This window comes from Pristis pectinata, chromosome 19 (assembly GCF_009764475.1).
Source record: "Pristis pectinata isolate sPriPec2 chromosome 19, sPriPec2.1.pri, whole genome shotgun sequence".
Taxonomy (NCBI): Eukaryota; Metazoa; Chordata; class Chondrichthyes; order Rhinopristiformes; family Pristidae; genus Pristis; species Pristis pectinata.
In genome coordinates this window covers 31,866,652-31,885,637 of record NC_067423.1, presented here as the reverse complement: position 1 = coordinate 31,885,637, position 18,986 = coordinate 31,866,652, and the positions used below count along the sequence as shown (strand labels likewise).

At 43.9% G+C, this 18,986-nt stretch overlaps 1 protein-coding gene across 3 annotated transcripts in view; it reads right to left on the bottom strand.

Annotated features, from left to right (window-relative positions):
- Positions 1–3,837, bottom strand: part of LOC127580322 (proton myo-inositol cotransporter-like) — a 102,406-nt gene extending 98,569 nt beyond the window's left edge. For all 3 annotated transcript variants that reach the window (XM_052033621.1, XM_052033620.1, XM_052033622.1), the window contains exon 1: positions 1,078–3,837. In XM_052033621.1, coding sequence (XP_051889581.1) covers positions 1,078–1,630 — 553 coding nt within the window. In that variant the 5' untranslated portion in view covers positions 1,631–3,837. The remainder of the gene's footprint in view (positions 1–1,077) is intronic.
- Between the last annotated feature and the right edge of the window lie 15,149 nt (positions 3,838–18,986).

Sequence of the window (18,986 nt, the reverse complement as noted above, 5' to 3'; positions counted from 1 at the left end):
TTCTACGGGGATGCAACTCTGCTTGGTAAGGCAACTGCTCTGCCCGAGATTGTAAGAAACTACAGAGCTGTGAACACATCTCAGCATATCACAGAAAACAGCCTCCCCTCCATGGATTGTCTACACTTTTCACTACCTCAGTAAAGCAGCCAATGTAATCAAAGGCCCCATCCACCCCAGATTTTCTCTCTTCTTCCCACCCCCACAAAATCAGGCAGAAGATATGAAAGCACGTACCACCAGGCTCAAGGACAGCTTCTATCCCACAGTTATAAGACTGTTGAATGGACCTCTTGTATGGTAAGATGGACTCTTGAACTCAGTCTACCTTATCATGGCCCTTGCACCTTATTGTCTGCCTGCACTACACTTTCTCTGGAAAACTTTATTCTGCATTATCTTGTTTTCCCTTGTATGACCTCAATGCACTGAGGTGATGAAATGATCTGTATGGATGGCATACAAAATGAAGTTTTTCCACTGTACCTTGGTACATGTGACAATAATAAACAGATTTGCTCTACAATAACATGCTGAAGTGTACTCAATGACCCAGCTGAGCTAGACGTAGAATTGTTCAAGCACACAAGGGATAGTCCTGTTTGTTTGAAGCACCTCGATCCAGAGCAATATTCATGCTGAGGCAGTCCCTGCGATCGTTATCAGGAGAGCTTAAAGTGGAAAGAACCAGCCTCTGGCTAGGCGACCACTTTCTCTGCGGATGCTGATGGCTCTTTAAAAGAGAGCCCTGCAACGTCATTACGTCTGCGTTGCGTGACGCGGCCCTTTTAAAAGAGCCGAGGCCCCGCCCAGCCGGTCGATGGGATGAATGTACGGGGTCTCCGCGACCGGTCTGCGGTCGCAGCCACCGCCACCCCCCCCCCCCCACCCCACCCCCACAACAATACACCCCTCACCTTCTGAGGGAAAGGCGCGCCTCAGTCGGACGGGCCGCGGGAAATGCGGCCCCTTCCTCTGGTAAGTGTCTGTGTCTTCCCGCCTCTCCCTAATCTATCCTCCCCCCCCCCAACCGGTTCGCCGGTTAAACGGTCGGACTCCGGGCCGCGCCGCGCTTACCGATGCCCAGCCCCACCACGACGCGTCCGGACAACAGAGCGTAGCGGTCGTTGGCGGCCGTCATCACCACGGCCCCCAGTGTGAAGAGAAAACTCGCCAAGAGGATGCAGGGCTTGCGGCCGAAGCAGTCGTTGAGCACGCCGCCGCACAGCGCCGAGATGGCCGCCGCCCCCACCGTCGCCGAAACCACCAGCTCCTGCCATAGCTCGTTGAGGGCGAACTCCTTCTTGAGCAGCAGCAGAGCTCCGGACACGACGCCGGTGTCGTAGCCGAACAAGAAGCCGCCCAGGGCTGCGAAGGCGGAGAGTGTGTAGACGAATTTCGAGGTGCCGTTGCCCTGGAACTGCTTGCGGGCCGCCCGTTCGAGCCCGGCCCCGGTTGCCATGGCCGCGAACTGCCTGTTGTTGTTGCCGCCGCCGCTGCTGTCGCCCAGCGGTTTAATCAGGCTGCGCTCGCCGACCACTTCCTCCCGCTGCCCCTCCTCTCGCTCCATCTTCCTCTCCCCCCTCAGATCGCTCAGGATGTACTCATTACCGCTGGATTTACGGGACATAAGGAACCGGCTGAGTTCCCACCGATCCCTGTGGCGCTGCGAGCTTCCCCGGTGGTGGTGGTGGTTGTTGCTGTCCCCAGAGGCAGCCCTGCGTTAACCCCGGCAGCCTGTCCCCCCGCAGCCGCTCCGCTCTTGAACTTGCATCGGCGACCCAGGCAGCGAGTGAGGCGCGCCCCCGTCACGTGTAACTCACTTAGTAACCAAGGAGGTGATCGTGGTGCAAATTACTTTTTTCCCCCAAACATTGTCGTCTTCCCCGCCTCTTTTTTAATGGACACGTGTTTTCTGCTACATGTCAGGTGGAAAACTACTGGATGAAGGCGTCTGTTTTTTTTGCTCTGAGTGACAGGTAAAGGTATGATTGTTCGGCACAGGCATCGCACTCCGAAGGTATCCACTCACTGTCGGCTGAGCCAAGAAAGGCGATATTTATCTTCCTAACCAGGAAGAGGTTAACATTTATCTTCCTAACCAGGAAGAGGTTAACATTTCTCTCCCCCCCCCCCCCCATTCATGATCCGTATTTGCACTTTAATAAAAAACGTCAGATTTTTTTGTGTGCGAAGTCTCGTGACGTGTCGTTTTAAGCCAATTGTATGGAAAGCTGGCGTGCAACAGGGTAAAAAAGTTAATTAAAGTATGGCCAGAAGCGATGTAACGCTTAGAAATAATAAATGTGATTGGTTCGACAAAAAAAAACAATTGTCAATGCTCATTTTCTATATTTGGTCGAAGGATAAAGTAATTTGAAAATCTTCAGCCCCACCCAGAGGAAGCACCTCCAACCAATTGCGAAGATCCTCTAATTTACGCCCTTTTTTTGCTCAGGGTTTTGGACAGAAATCAAGGAAAATATTGCTTTCTCGTTCTCTAAATTGAAATCGACCATTGTATTTACATTGATGTACGAGTTAAAACGTTACTTTGTTCAGAATTAGTTGAATGTCGTTCTGGGCTTTAATAAGTATTAAATATCAAAAGAAATTTAGATCCCAGAGTTTTATTTTGAAAAGCTTCAACAAACTTGGTCTTTAAGATGCAACCACTGTATTTCTGATCTTGTATATTGGTTTATTCAGATTTCAAAAGTTGTCCTACAACAAAGATTATTATTCAGTTTCACAGCTGTGTAGCTTGATGAACCATTAGTAATTAAAAAATAGCTCCAACCAGATAATGTAAAGGTTTAATAGGTAAACTACTCGAGTAGAGAAATGTTTCAAAAAATAAAGCCACATTATCCAAATATTATTCTTATTTTACCATTGTTGACCAAAGCTTTAGTTTCTCAGTTGAAAACAAAATGGTACATTATTTTCTTAGTACGTTGTCAAAACCTTGAATGATAAAATCACTCAATTTACTGTACTGTTGCGTGACAGAAATAAGATAGTTTCACAATTATTCAGTGAAATTACATTAATCTGAATTTCCAAAGAATGCAATTTTAACAAACTTGGTAGTCACGCCTGTAAACTCAGTGAGGGAAAATTAGTGTAGCCATTCCTGATTAAATACACAAGAAAACAGGAGCAGTAGTAGGCCACTTGGCCCCATAAGTTTGTTCTGTAATGCAATATAATTGTGGCTGATCTGCCCCAGACCTCAACTTTTGTGATAGTTCTATGTAGCCCTTAATTTCTCTATTTTACAAAATTTATTTTTCTCTCTTTAATACCACCAGTGATTCAGCTTCCATAAACCTCTCGTGTAGACATTTTCAGAGGCTCAGCGCTCTGCGTGGAGAATTTCCAAAACACCTCATTTTAAAATAACCTTCCCCTTATTACTCTATCCCCTTATTCAAAACTCTGCTACCAGTGGAAATATCTCAGCAGTTATCCAGTTTTGCCCCTTGGGATCTTATTGTGTCACCCCTCATTCTTCTAAACTTCACAAAATATGGATCTAATTTGTTTTAGCAGTTTGTGATAAATTCTGAAATATTATGTTTTACCAGTGGATAAAACATCTAAAATTACAGCTGGCCAATAATTTAAACCAAACATTTGTCTTACTGTATTGTAGATCATCTGGAGAGTTAGAGGTTGGTCAATTATTGGAAATGTTTAAATCGTCCAGTTGATCAAACAAACAATAGAAGATATTCCCAAGTCATCATGGGGAATATATGCTTGGTTAGCTTCAGAGAGTTCAGCTCACTTTACCTGAACTACTTGCTGCAAAATTCTCTTCATGTATTTTGTAGTGTTTATTAAGAATCTGGAAATAAAGTAATTTTATTTTGATTAACTTGTTCTTTTTTGTACACTTAAGTATATATTGATTTGGAAGCCAAGTATTCACTACAGAGAATGTGACCATGTCCAAAATATAATCAACAATATTGTTATGAAGGAGATTAAAATCTTATCAAGCAAAATGGGTTGAAATATTGTTGGAATAAATGGTATTTATTGGGGAATGCCAAGATTTTCATAGGAAGAGATTTGTCATCAATATATTGTACACATTATTAATTCAAAGTTTTTGGGATTTTAGGTTAATCCTTGGAATGGATAAGGAAGTAGCTGAAAGAAGAGAAGCAAGAATTTGGTGAAGGAATTACCCCAGAGAACTGGGATATGTTGAGTGGGCTGCTCTTGAGCTCTAGATTTGGTCATTTATTTATGCAGAATATGGAACATTGAACAGTACAGCACAGGAACGAGCCCTTTGGCCCACAATGTTGTGCCATTTGCTGTCCATGGAGCAGTGGAGGCTGAGGGGAGTACTGAAAGAGGTTAATCAAATTATGAGGCACAGATCGACAAATAGCCAGTGTCTTGTACCCAGGGTCGAAATGTTTAATACCAAGGGGCATGCATTTAAGGTGGGGCTGGGGAGTTCAAAGGAGCTGTGTGGAGCAGGTTTTTTTTGCACAGTGTGGTGGATATCTGGAATACACTGCAGGGGTGGTGGTGGAGGTAGATACGACAGAGGCATTTAAGAGGTTCTTAGATAGGCATATGAATATGCATAAAATGGAGGGATATGGATCATAGAACAAAGAAGAGTACAGCACAGGAAGAGGCCCTTTGGCCCATGATGTTGTGCTGAACTAATTAAATTTGTAATCAAATTCCCAACTAAACTAAACCCTTCTGCCTCCTCGATGTCCATATCCCTCCATTTCCTGCACATTCATGTGCCAATATAAAAGACTCTTGAACACCTCTATCTTATTTGCTTCCACAACCACCCCTGGCAGTGCATTCTGGGCATCTACCACTTTCTGTGGGGTGGAGGGGGGGAACTTGCCCTGCACATCTCCTCTGAAACTGTCCCCTCTCACCTTAAATGCATGCCCTCTAGTATTAGATATTTCAACCCTGGGAAAAAGATACCAGCTGTCTACTTTATCCATGCCTCTCATAATCTTGTACACCTCTATCAGATCTCCCCTTGGCTGCTGCCGCTCCACTGAAAACAACCCAAGTTTGTCCAAACTCTCAAAGCACATGTCCTCTAATTCGAGCAGCGTCCTGGTAAAACTTTTCTGCACCCTCTCCAAAGCCTCAGCATCCTTCCAGTAATGGGGTGACCAGAATTGAATGCAATACTCCAGATGTGGCCTGACTAGAATTTTATAAAGCTGCAAAAGAACTTCCTGACTCTTGAACTCAATTCCTCAACTAAGAAAGGCAAGCATGCCATGTGCCTTTTTTACCACCCTATCAACCTGCGTAGCCACTTTCAGGAAGCTATAGACTTGAACCCCAAGATCCCTCCGTGCATCAACACTATTAAGGGTCATGCCGTTAACAGTGTACTGTCCCTTTACATTTGATCTCCCAAAGTGCAACAATTCACATTTGGCTGGGGTAAACTTCATCTGCCATTTCTCCACCCATATCTGCAACTGATCTGTCTCCCACGGAATCCTTTGGCAATCTTCTACGGTGTTCCACAACACCACCAATTTTTGTGTTGCCTGCAAACTTACTAACCCACCCATCTACGTTTTCACCCAGGTCATTTGTACATATCACAAACAGTAGAGGTCCTTGTATGGATCCCTGCAGAACATCACTAATCACAGACCTCCAGCCAGAATTAGTCCCATTGACCACTACCCTCTGTCTTCTATGGACAAGTCAATTCTGAATCCAAATGGCCAATTCACCATGGATCCCATGCACCTTAATCTTCTGGATGAGTCTCCCATGTGGGACCTTGTCAAACACCTTATGAAAATCCATAGCTCTACCTTCATCAATCACCTTTGTCACCTCCTTGAAAAACTCAATCAAATTAGCTAGACACGACTTGCCCCACGCAAAGCCATGCTGACTGTCCCTAATTAGGCCATGGTTTTCCAAGTGCTCATAAACCCTGTCCCGAAGAATCCTCTCCAGTAATTTCCCTACTGCTGACGTGAGACTCATCGGTCTATAGTTTCCAGGATTATCCCTATTTCCCTTCTTGAATAATGAAACAACATTAGTTGCTCGCCAGTCCTCTGGGACCTTGCCTGTGGCTACAGAGGACATTAATATCTTGGTCATGGCCCCAGCAATCTCATCTCTTGCCTCTGTCAACAACCTGGGGAATATCCCATCAGGCCCTAGGGACTAATCCACCTTAATGTTCATTAAGAATCCCAGCACTACCTTTGTTATCTCAAAATGCTCCAGCATATTAGCACACTCCACTCTAATCTCCCCATTCTCCATGTCCTTTTCCATGGTAGATACTGATGCAAATAGGACCTCTCAAACATGTTCTGCCTCCAAGCACATGTTCCCTCCTTTATCCTTAAGTGGTCCTACCCACTCCCTGGTTATCCTCTTGCTCTTGATGTATGTATAGAATGACTTGGGATTCTCTTTAATCCAATTTGCCAAGGACTTCGTGACCCCTCCTGGCTCTCCTAATGCTCCTCTTGGTTCTTTTCTGCCTTTTTAAATCCTCAAGGGCTCTGTTTGATTTTAGCTTCCTGAACCTTGCATACACTTCCCTTTTCCTTCTTGACTAAATTCACCACCTCTCTCATCATCCAAGGTTTCCTTCCTTTGCCACCCTTGTCCTTCCTTCTTACTGGAACATACTTGTCCTGTACTCTGTGCAGTTGGTCTTTGAACACCCTCCGCATGTCAGATGTGGACTTGCCCAGAAACAGCTGTTCCCACTTAACTCTCCCTCTTTCCTGCCTAATGCACTCGTAATTTGTCCTGCTCCAATTTAATACTCTCCCACAAGATCCACACTTATCTATAGCTTTCTTAAAACTTACGGAGTTGTGGTCACTGTTCTCTCACTGAAAGGTCAGTCACCTGGCCAGGTTCATCATCCAACACCAGGTCCACCGTGGCCCCTCCTCTTGTTGGACTATCTACATATTGATTTAAGAAACACTCCTGGATGCACCTAACAAATTCTGGCCTGTCTAAACCTCTTGCACTAAGGAGGTCCCAGTCTATATTAGGTAAGTTGAAGTCACCCACCACAACAACCCTATTGTTTTTACACCTTTCCCTAATCTGCCTGCATATCTGTTCCTCAATGTCCCAGTGGCTATTGGGGGATCTGTAGTATAATCCCAACAGAGTGATTGCACCCTTCTTATTTTTGAGTTCTACCCATATGGACTCAGTGGATGAGCCCTTCATTATGTCCCCTCTGAGTGCAGCTGTGATGTTGCCCCTAATTAATAGCGCAACCTCCCTCCCTCCCCCCATTTTTTACCACCACCTCTATCTTTTCTAAAATATTGATACCTGGAACATTAAGCATCCATTCCTGTCTGTCTGTCAACCAAGTCTCTGTTATGGCCACAGCATCATAGTTCCTTGTACTGATCCATGCTCTAAGTCCATCACCCTTACCCATAATACTCCAAGCATTAATATACACACACTTTAACCCATCCGCCCCATTGTGTCTGTTACTTGATCCTGCCTGTTCATACTTGACATGACATCTACCTTCCTCTCAATCCCTCCACTTTCTGACCTGGTCCTCTGGTTCCCATCCCCCTGCCAAACTAGTTTAAACCATCGGAAGCAGAATGAGCGAACCTCCTGGCCAGGATACTGGTTCCCCTCCAGTTGAAGTGCAATCTGTCCCCCTTGTACAGGTGGCCCCTGCTCCAGAAGAGGTTCCAATGATCCAAGAACCTGAAACCCTGCACCAGTTTCTCAGCCATACATTCATCTGTTCTATCTTTCTGTTCCTGCCCTAACTAGCACGTAGCACCAGGAGTAATCCAGAGATGACTACCTTCAGCCTATTTCCGAATTCCCTGTACTCACAGTGCAGGACCTCTTCTGCCTTTCAAACTGTCATTGGTGCCAGTGTGCACCACGACCTCTGGCTGCTCACCTTCCCCCGAGATATCCTCGACTAGCACCCAGGAGGCAACACACCATCCTGGCATATCTTTCACGGCCACAGAATCTCCTGTCTGTCCCCCTCACTATTGAGTCTCCTATCACTATTGCTCTGTCTAACTTTATCCTTCCCTGCTGAGCCTCAGGACTGGCCACAGTGCCACTGATCTGGCTGGTGCTGCTGTGCCCTGATAAGTCATCTCCCAGCAGTATCCAAAGGAGTATACTTGTTGCTGAGAGGAATGGCCACAAAGGAACCCTGCACTGTCTGTCTCTTCCCTTTGTCTCTCCTGGTGGTCACCCAACTATCTGCAGCCTGTACCTTAGGTATGGCCACCTTGCTAAAACTCTTTGTCTATGATGCTCTCAGTATCCCAGACAATCCTAAGTACGTCCAACTCCAGCTCCAGTTCCTTCATACAGTCAGTCAGGAGCTGCAGTTGGGTGCACTTTCTGCAGGTGAAGTCATCAGGGACACTGGCAGTCTCCCTGATCTTCCATATTCTGCAAGAGGAGCAGACCACTGCCTTAACTGACGTTCCAGCTGCTCTAAATGGAACAATAAATCTAAGGAAAACCTCACCTGCACCTACCTGCTCAGCCTTCTCTCACCAAAGCCTCAGCACTTATAGCTCAAACACAGCCACTCCCAAAGGCACAAGGGATTAGTTTAGCTTGTTCAACCTCTCCTTATAGCACATGCCCTCTAATCCAGACAGCATCCTGGTAAACATCTTCTGCACCCTCTCCAAAGCATTCACATCCTTCCTATAATGAAGTGACCAGAATTGAATGCAATCCTCCAGATGTCTAAATGGAGTTGTTTAAAGCTGGAACATAACTTGTTGACTCTTGAACTCAGTGCCCTGACTAATAAAGGCAAGCATGCTAATACACCCTCTTAACCATCCTATCGATTTGTGCAACCACTTTCAGGGCGCTATGTACTTGGACCTCAAGATCCCTCTGTACATCAACACGGTTAAGGGTCCTGCCATTAGCTGTGTACTTGCCCTTCACATTTGATCTCCCAAAGTGCAACACCTCACGCTTGCCTGGATTAAACTCCATCCGCCATTTCTCCGCTCATATCTGCAACTGATCTATATCACACCATATCCTTTGGCAAACTTCTACAAGATCCACAATGCCACCAATCTTTGTATTATCTGCAAACTTATTTACCTACCCACCTACCCACGTTTTATTCCAAGTCATTAATATACATCACAAACAGCAGAGGTCCCAGTACAACTCCTGGCAGAACACAACCAGCCATGAACCTCCTGTCAGAATAAAACTCATTGACCTCTGCCTTCTCAATCCAAACAGCCAAGTCACTATGGATCCCATGCATCTTTATCTTCTAGATGAGCCTACCATGATAGACCGTGTCAAATGCCTTTGTAAAATCCATGTGGACAACATCCACTGCTCTACCTTCATCGGTCACCTCCTCAAAAAACTCAATCAAGTTGCCGACTGTCCCCTATTATGCCATGCTGTTCCAAATGCTCATAAATCCTATCCCTCAGAATCCTCTCCAATAGCTTCCCTACCACTGATATGAGACTCACCAGAATTGTGCCTATTTCCCTTCTTGAACAAAAGAACAACATGAGCTACTCGCCAGTCCTCTGGGACTTTGCTTGTGGCTAGGCAGAACACAAACATCTTGGTCAAGGCCCAGGCAATCTCAACTCCTGCCTCTCTCAATAACCTGGGGTATATCCCATCAGGCCCTGGAGACTTATTTACCCTAATGTTTTTCAAGAGACCCAACACCACCTCTTTCTTTACCTCAAAATGTCCTAGCATATTAGTATGCCCAACACAGATCTCTCTATCCTCTATGTCCTTCTTGGTGAATACTGATGCAAAGCTCTTGCCCAGATCCTCCGCCTGCAAGCATACGTTCCCTCCTCCTTTACCCTTGATGTACAAATAGAATGCCTTGGGATTCTCATTCCCTAGATTCAGAAATTTAATGCAAAATGTCACATTTGTAGCTCTATCCAAAATAGGACATAAAGTATATCAGCTGTCGAATTAAAACTTGCAAACCAAGTTGGATACAATATCTAAAATGGACAGAGCAATGTAAATTTAAGATTAATGCCTCCTCCAGCAAATATTTGTTTTTGGACATTCTCACTGGGGAAATAAATGATAATGTCTCAGAATTTGAAAATCCATAGGCCTGGACAAATGACCCAGAGAAGACTTCCTATCCCACATTGGCAGGTAGAGAAATTCAGTCTCAACTTAAGCTGACATTGGTAATTACAACCATGATGTGACCAGACTGATTACCTCATACCATTTAGTATAGGAAATTTGCCCTTGCACAAATGGTATGCCTTCTTGTAATTTAGACAATCAATAATAGTCATGCAGTAATACAGCACAGAAACAGGCCCTTCAGCCCAAGTCATCCAGGCTGACTAAGATGCCCATCTAAGCTTGTCCAATTTGCCCACGTTTGGCCCATATCCCTCTAAACCTTTTCTATCCATGTACCTGTGTGTTTGACTTTTAACTATCTTGTAAGAGTTATAGCAAACCACTTTCCATTTGAAGAAATTTAAGAACTGGAATTTAATAGTTTGAGGAGAGATATTCTCTGCCCATCATTATGTTTCTGTTTTTCTTCCCCTCTCTCCCGATATCTTATTCCTTTTTAGTTATCAAAAAAAATCTCAGATTTCAAATTAGCATTTGACGTGGCATCAATCACCATTTGTGAAAACGGTTTCCAAACTTCTTCATCTTGTGAACCTATAAGTATTTATTAACTTCCTTAACTTTACTCCTGGGTCTGATTTCAAGAAAATGCCCTTCAGTCTTTACATTCCAACCAATGGAATTTTTTTCTTGACCTTGTGAATTCCCCTTAATATGTTGAAACATTCAATCTAATCACCTACAAACCATCCAAGTTCCAGGGAATTCATTCCTTTGGCGTCCACGTACTCTACTGCATTAACCTGTGACCATGTAGAAAGTATTATTCTATCCTTCTTGGGTCCAAGTGGATGACCTTAAAATGTCACAACGTTGCCTATTTGTTGAATCTGTTATTGGCCTGAATTTTAAGGAAACGAAGTATTCATTACAGAGAACATGAACAAGTATGTCCAACATATAATCAACAGTAATTCCCTGACACTGACTGTTCGTAACTTTGAGATTTTCTAAACTAAATTAAGATCTTGAAGATGTGATTGGCTGTGTGTCCTCATTTCCTTGATTATACTCTGATACTAGCATTTCAGCCAACTTTTGAGCAGTACATTCACCATGAAAATGTGTGCCAGATTGGATCTGTTGCTGGTACTTCCTTTGCATTAATTTGAAGGTGATGGTTGTGATCTAGGGGGCAAAGTGTTAGTTAATTAACAAAAAAATTCAATGTCTCTTAAGCGTTTTATAATTTTGTAACTCTGTAATTTAAGTTTTAAGAGCTTCTTAATACGTCAGAACCATTTGTTTTTTTTTTGACAGGCAAGCCAGGAAATATTATTCACTCCTCTTGTAGATTTACCAGAACAGGATTAAAGTCACCTTAAGTAACAGGGGAAAAAATGGAGTAAATTAGGTTAAGGGGAGATTAAATAGAAATCAAATGAGGAACTTTTGTGCAGTAAATTGGGGAAGAACTTTTTACGAGAAACAGTAAAATGGAACTAATTGAAATTTAAGAGATCATGGTATTTGGAGTTGTATGTCAACTGTTTTTTTTCAAATAGAATACTTCCTGTGAAAATTTCTGAAAATTAATGTTAAGATATTAGAAATGCTCTTGCCTATTTTGTTAAAAGCCAGTGATAGAAATTATCTGATCCTCAGGAATTTTCACTCCTTTGTGCTGTTTTTTTTTCATTATATTGCATTTCATAAACCCCTGTTCCCAAAGTCATAGCTGAAAACTGGCCTATGGGAGTTGGCAAACCAAAACAGAGGAAACCCTACGTAAACCCTCCTGTCAGTAAATCTCTTGCACATACCTCTGTCCTTGACTGTATTGACAGGAATAAGGGCTGCATAGTCCTTGTGGGTGTCATCTGGCACTATCTCCATGCTAAATGGGATTAGGTCACAACAGAGGTAGTAACTCAAGATATGCATCCATAATGTGTCGGCTATCATCAGCAACTGAATCTACCACAGTGTTTAACCTTGTGGCTTTCTATATTTCTTACTTCACCATTAATCCATGGGACCAAATGTGGATCTGTGTGGTGTTTTGAAGACTTCAGCAAGAGCATCGCGAGATTGCTGTACTTGTAGGTATATCCGGTAAAATTGCAAGATGTGAGCTAAACAACAAAAGCAGCAACCAGAGTGGGGAGGAACCTTGATGCACAGTTTCGACCCATAACATCGACAATACCTTTCCTCTCACTGATGCTGCTCAACCTGCTGAGTTCCTCCAGGAGATTGCCTGTTATTGCAAAAGCAGCAAGCAGATATCGGAGCTATGTTATCCCATAATCAATAGAACTGCAGCTCTGCAGTCCTGCCATCCTAAGTTGTAAATGGTGGTGGCAATTTGTTGGTTATGGGGAGTTGGGCTTTGGCACATCGTAAGGCAAAAAGAAATTCCAACGTAAGTGAAAAGACAAGATTGATGTGTTTCCAGCTATCTTCAATCAGAGTGGATGATTTATCTTCTGAGAGGTTCACCATTTAAGAAGCCAGTCTTTCATTGTTCCATGTGGTGCTTATAAGAAAAAGATGAATATGCTCAATACAGCAAAAGCTCTGGGCCTTCCCAACATCAAGGCTACGATGCTGAAGACATGCTCCAGAATTGGCCACATCTCTAGTCAATCTGTTCAAATACTGCTGTAACACTCTCATCCATCAAAGTTTTCTTTATTCAATAACTGGATTTTGATGCAGCTGGCAAGTTCGGGGTTTATTACCGGTTCCTTATTGCCCTTGAAATACAGCTTTGGCATTTGAAAGGGCATTTAAAAGTCGACCATGTTTTTGTGGTCGAGAGTCACAACTACCAAATTGGGTAAAGTGACAGATTTCCTTCCATGAAACTGATGGGATTTTGCAGCTATCCAATAGCTTCATAGCTACCATTACTCTTTTACTAACCTCTTATTCTAAAGGCTTCATAGTTACCATTACTTTTATTCTAAAATTGATTTAAAATCCCCAGCTCTCTGTTGAAGTTTGGGCTGGTGTCTGGATCATCATATCATGCTTCTGGATTACTAATCATTATTTTAACCAGTGGTATTGGTATTGATTTATGATTGTCGCTTGTACCGAGGTACAGTGAAAAACTTGTCTTGTAAACCGATCGTACAGGTCAATTCATTACACAGTGCAGTTACATTGAGTTAGTACAGGTAAAAACAATAACATTACAGAGTAAAGTGTCACAGCTACAGAGAAAGTACAGTGCAATAAGGTGCAAGGTCACAACAAATTAGATCGTGAGGTCATAGTCCATCTCATCGTATAAGGGAAGCATTCAATAGTCTTACCACAGTGGGGTAGAAGCTGTCCTTAAGTCTGGTGGTACGTGCCCTCAGGCTCCTGTATCTTCTACCCGATGGAAGAGGAGAGAAGAGAGAATGTCCCGGGTGTGTGGGGTCTTTGATTATGCTGGCTCTTCACCAAGACAGCGAGAGGTAAAGACAGAGTCCAAAGAGGGGAGGCTGGTGTCCGTGATGCGCTGGGCTGGGTCCACAACTCTCTGCAGCTTCTTGCGGTCCTGAGCGGAGCAGTTGCCGTACCAAGCTGTGATACATCCAGATAGGATGTTTTCTATGGTGCATCGGTAAAAGTTGGTGAGAGTCAAATGGGACAAACCAAATTTCTTTAGCGTCCTGAGGAAGTAGAGGCAATAGTGAGCTTTCTTGGCCATGGCATCTATGTGATTTGACCAGGACAGGCTGTTGGTGATGTTCACTCCCAGGAACTTGAAGCTCTCAACCCTCTCGACCTCAGCACCATTGACGTAGACAGGTGCATGTACATCACCCCCTTTTCTGAAGTCAATGACCAGCTCTTTTGTTTTGTTGACATTGAGGGAAAGGTTGTTGTCATGACACCATTCCACTAAGCTCTCTATCTCCTTCCTGTACTCCGACTCTTCGCTGTTTGAGATACAGCCTACAACGGTGGTATCATCTGCAAACTTGTAGATGGAGTTAGAGCAGAATCTGGCCACACAGTCATGAGTGTATAGGGAGTAGAGGGCTGAGGACGCAGCCTTGTGGGGCACCAGTGTTGAGAATAATCGTGCCGGAGGTATTGCTGCCTATCCTCACTGATTGCGGTCTGTTGGTTAGAAAGTCAAGGATCCAGTTACAGAGGGAGGTGTTGAGTCCTAGGTCTCGGAGTTTGGTGACAAGCTTGCTTTGGATTATTGTATTGAAGGCAGAGCTGTAGTCAATAAACAATAGCCTAACGCAGGTGTCTTTACTGTCCTGATGCTCCAGAGCTGAGTGTAGGGCCAGGGAGATGGCATCCGCTGTAGACCTGTTTCGGTGAAAGGCGAATTGCAATGGGTCCAGCTTGTCTGGGAGTGCTTCAATACCACCAGAAAATGGCATAGATCCAATCTGTCCAAAAAAAAAGCAGGAAAAATCCAGTCCAGCTAATTGCCATGCCAGCTGTCGGCCATCTTCAAAATAATGGAAGGCAGTAATTGTTCATCCACAACTTGCTCGCTGAAGCTCATTGTGGTTTCTGCCAAAACTGCCTCACTCCACTTTACTACAGTTCGGGTCCAACATAAACAAAAGAGCAAAATGGTTTGTATTAATGCCATTGCAGTGTTTGTATGAGTGGGATGTCAAGGAGCCCTGGTGTAATTGAGTTCAGTGGGAATAGAGAAAATCTCTGCAGTGGCTAGATATTTAACAAGAATAAAAGATAGTTGTGGTCCAAAAGCAAGAGTGCTGCAGATTCCAGAAATCTGAAATAAAAACATAATGCTGGAAGTAATCAGCAAGTCAGGCAACATTTGGGGAGAGAGAAGCAGACTTAATGTTTCATTGACTTTCGATCACTGTGGTTTTGGAAAGCCATGCATTTCTGTTCCAGAACTTCACTCCAGGCAGTGTCTGAGGCTCGACCATAACTACTTAATCAATAACAAACCTCTTTTTTTAAAGTTTGTCTCAGGCAGTTCCTTGATGACTTGCTTCCACTCCAGATTTAGTGTTCTAGTGTGGCTGATGAGGCCAATAGTGTAACTACAAACTCCTTCACAGAAACAGCAGAAGGTAGCTGACAGGCAGTTGGTTAGTTTGTGAGGTGGTGCATACCTTCCACTGCTTACACTGGACTTCTGTCTTCTCCTGGTGCACGAACATGAGGTTCTCAATACCATCCTGAATGCTGCTCCGCTATGAATGGTCATGGGCCAGACTCCCAGGACTTCATGGGGATGTTGCACTTCTCCAAGGAGGCTTTGAGCACATCTTTTCCTTTGTCTATCTGGTACTCTTCTTCCATCAGAAAGCTTGGCATTGAGCATGTCTGTTTTCGGGAGTTGGGCATGCGAATAATGTGGCTTGCCCAATGATGCCAATTGAATGTAACTGATACCTTAATGCTGGGGTGTTGGTTTAGAAGAGAATGCTGATATTGGTTCACTTACACTTTCAGAGACAACTTTGATGGCATCTTTTCAATGTCTTGACATGCCTGCAGTATGCAATCTAGGTCTCAGAAACAAGAAAGGCAGGACAAATTGCTGCCGAATAGACCATGAGTTTTGTACAAGATCTGAGGTCTTGATCTCAGATACCCTCTCTCTCAATCAACCAAAGTTTGAGCTAAGCCGATGGTGAATTTAATCATTGATATCCAACTGTGTGCAATCATCAGCAAACAGCAATGTGTTTGAATTACAATGCCTCAAGTTAGGAAGTAGACCTTTCTCACTTGCAGCAAGACATTAACAACATTTAAAATAAAAAACTGAAAATGTTAGAAATACTCAGTAGATTAAATAACATCTGTGCAGAATGTTCTGACAAAAGTTTGGACCCGGAACTTTAATGCTCCTCACAGATGCTCCTTGACCTGCCGCATTAATCCAACATTTTCTATATTTATTTCAGATTGTATTTAACTTTCCTAGCATCTGCAATTTTGCTTACAATTAACATTCAAGATTGGGCTCTGGGCAAACATCTGATCTAATTTCAGATTTCTGGCATCTATTTTTTTTAATTATCAAGCAGTAAATGAACTTCGCTGTAAAATAACCAAAATTGGGAGAGAAGTTCCTCAGAAGCCACACAGGGAAGTTGGCTAATAAAATTTAGATCCATCCAGTTAAAGGGTAGTATTGACAGAGAATTAGCTTAAAGGGAGAAACCACAATTGTGGTAAATGGTTATTCTGACTAGGCAACGGTATTGAACAGTGGTCAGTCATGGGATCACTTCTTTTTCTGGTACATGTTAAAACCTTTTGAGAACATGTTGAAGATGACTTGGAGTTTGACCTTTGAAAATATGCATACACTGCCTCCATTCTGCAGTTTAATGACTGAGGTTAGAATGACCTTTGTTATGGAGTCATATTGTTTGAACAGTTTCCTGTTTGTCCTGTGGATTAATTCCATTCTTACGGGAAGCTTGTTGGAGGTGAGGTGCAGTACTATGGCAAGAAAGGTTGAAAAGTTGGTGTAACAGTAATGTAGCCTTGTTTGATACCAGTCTGCACTGAAACAGGATCTGTTGTGGACTCCTTGGTTGAGATCATGTCCTATGCAACTGAACCTATGGTCACCATTGAGGATGTAAGATCAGTCTTCCAGAGAGTGAACACGAGGAAAGCATATGACCCAGATGGTGTCCCTGGCCGTGTGCTCAGATCTTGATCAACTGGCAAAAGTATTTGCGACCTATTTAACCTCTCCCTGCTTCAATCTCAGGTTCCCACCTGTTTTAAGAAGACCACTATCATCCCAGTACCGAAGAAAATCAAGGTAACATGCTTCAATGACTACCGACTAGTGGCTCTGACATCCACCATCATGAAGTGCTTTGGGAGGCTGGTCATGGCACGCATCAACTCCAGCCTCCCAGACAATCTTGACCCACTGCAATTCGCCTATCGCCGAAACAGGTCTACAGCGGATGCCATCTCCCTGGCCCTACGCTCAGCTCTGGAGCATCTGGACAGTAAAGACACCTACATTAGACTATTGTTTATTGACTACAGCTCTGCCTTCAATACAATAATCCAAAGCAAACTTGTCACCAAACTCCGAGACCTAGGACTCAACACCTCCCTCTGTAACTGGATCCTTGACTTTCTAACCAACAGACCGCAATCAGTGAGGATAGGCAGCAATACCTCCGGCACGATTATTCTCAACACTGGTGCCCCACAAGGCTGCGTCCTCAGCCCTCTACTCCCTATACACTCATGACTGTGTGGCCAGATTCTGCTCTAACTCCATCTACAAGTTTGCAGATGATACCACCGTTGTAGGCCGTATCTCAAACAGCGAAGAGTCGGAGTACAGGAAGGAGATAGAGAGCTTAGTGGAATGGTGTCATGACAACAACCTTTCCCTCAATGTCAACAAAACAAAAGAGCTGGTCATTGACTTCAGAAAAGGGGGTGATGTACATGCACCTGTCTACATCAATGGTGCTGAGGTCGAGAGGGTTGAGAGCTTCAAGTTCCTGGGAGTGAACATCACCAACAGCCTCTCCTGGTCAAATTACGTAGAAGCCACGGCAAAGAAAGCTTACCACCACCTCTTCTTCCTCAGGAGGCTAAAGAAATTTGGTTTGTCCCCTTTGACTCTCACCAACTTTTAACGATGCACCATAGAAAGCATCCTATCTGGATGCATCACGGCTTGGTACGGCAACTACTCTGCCCAGAACCACAAGAAACTGCAGAGAGTTGTGGACACAGCCCAGTGCATCACGGACACCAGCCTCCTCTCCTTGGACTCTGTCTTTACCTCTCGCTGTCTTGGTGAAGCAGCCAGCATAATCAAAGACCCCACCCAACCAGGTCATTCCCTCTTCTCTCCTCTTCCATCAGGTAGAAGATACAAGAGCCTGAGGGCATGTACCACCAGACAAGGACAGCTTCTACCCCACTGTGATAAGACTATTGAACGGTTCCCTTATACGATGAGATGGACTATGACCTCACGATCTACCTTGTTGTGACCTTGCACCTTATTGCATTGCACTTCCTCTGTAGCTGCGACACTTTACTCTGTACTGTTATTGTTTTTATGCACTATATCAATGCACTCTGTACTAACCCAATGTAATTGCACTGTGTAATGAATTGACCTGTACGATCGGTATGCAAGCCAAGTTTTTCACTGTACCTCGGTACAAGTGACAATAATAAACCAATACCGATACCAATACATGTCATCAAGACCTTGGATGGAGTCAAATCTGAGAGCATCCAGATTTGCGAAGTAAGCACCACAGTCCTTCTCTATTTATGGTCTGAAGCTTTTGTGGTCAAAAAACATTGTACAGTGGTCAATGTTGCTCTTCACATTTCTTCTAGGATTGTCGAATGAAGAAGATCATATCTATTGTGCTTCTACATGGATGGAATCCACACTATGGGGAGCAGTTCTTTGTCCACTGAGTGGAGGTGTTTGAGGCAGGTGGGGTGGGACCCAAAGCAGTAGTGTGGCTGGTGAGAAGGTTGAAGCAAATTTAGAAGTTAGAGCTAGCAGGTCCAGCAGGAAGGGGCAGGACAGGGAGTCTAGAAGATCTGACAGGTTAAACTGCATTTTACATTAATGCAAGAAGCCTCACAAGTAAAGCAGATGAATTCAGTGCATGCATCAACACATGGGATTGTGATATTATAGCTATTATGGAAAAATGGCTGAGGGATGGCAGGACTGGCAGCTCAATGTATCAGGGTATCAATGTGTGACAGAGGTGCAGGAGACAGAGGAGGGGGAGTTGCACTATTGATGAGGGAAAACATCACGACAGTACTTGAAGACAATTTCCTTGGGGGGGGGGAGCGTCTGCTGA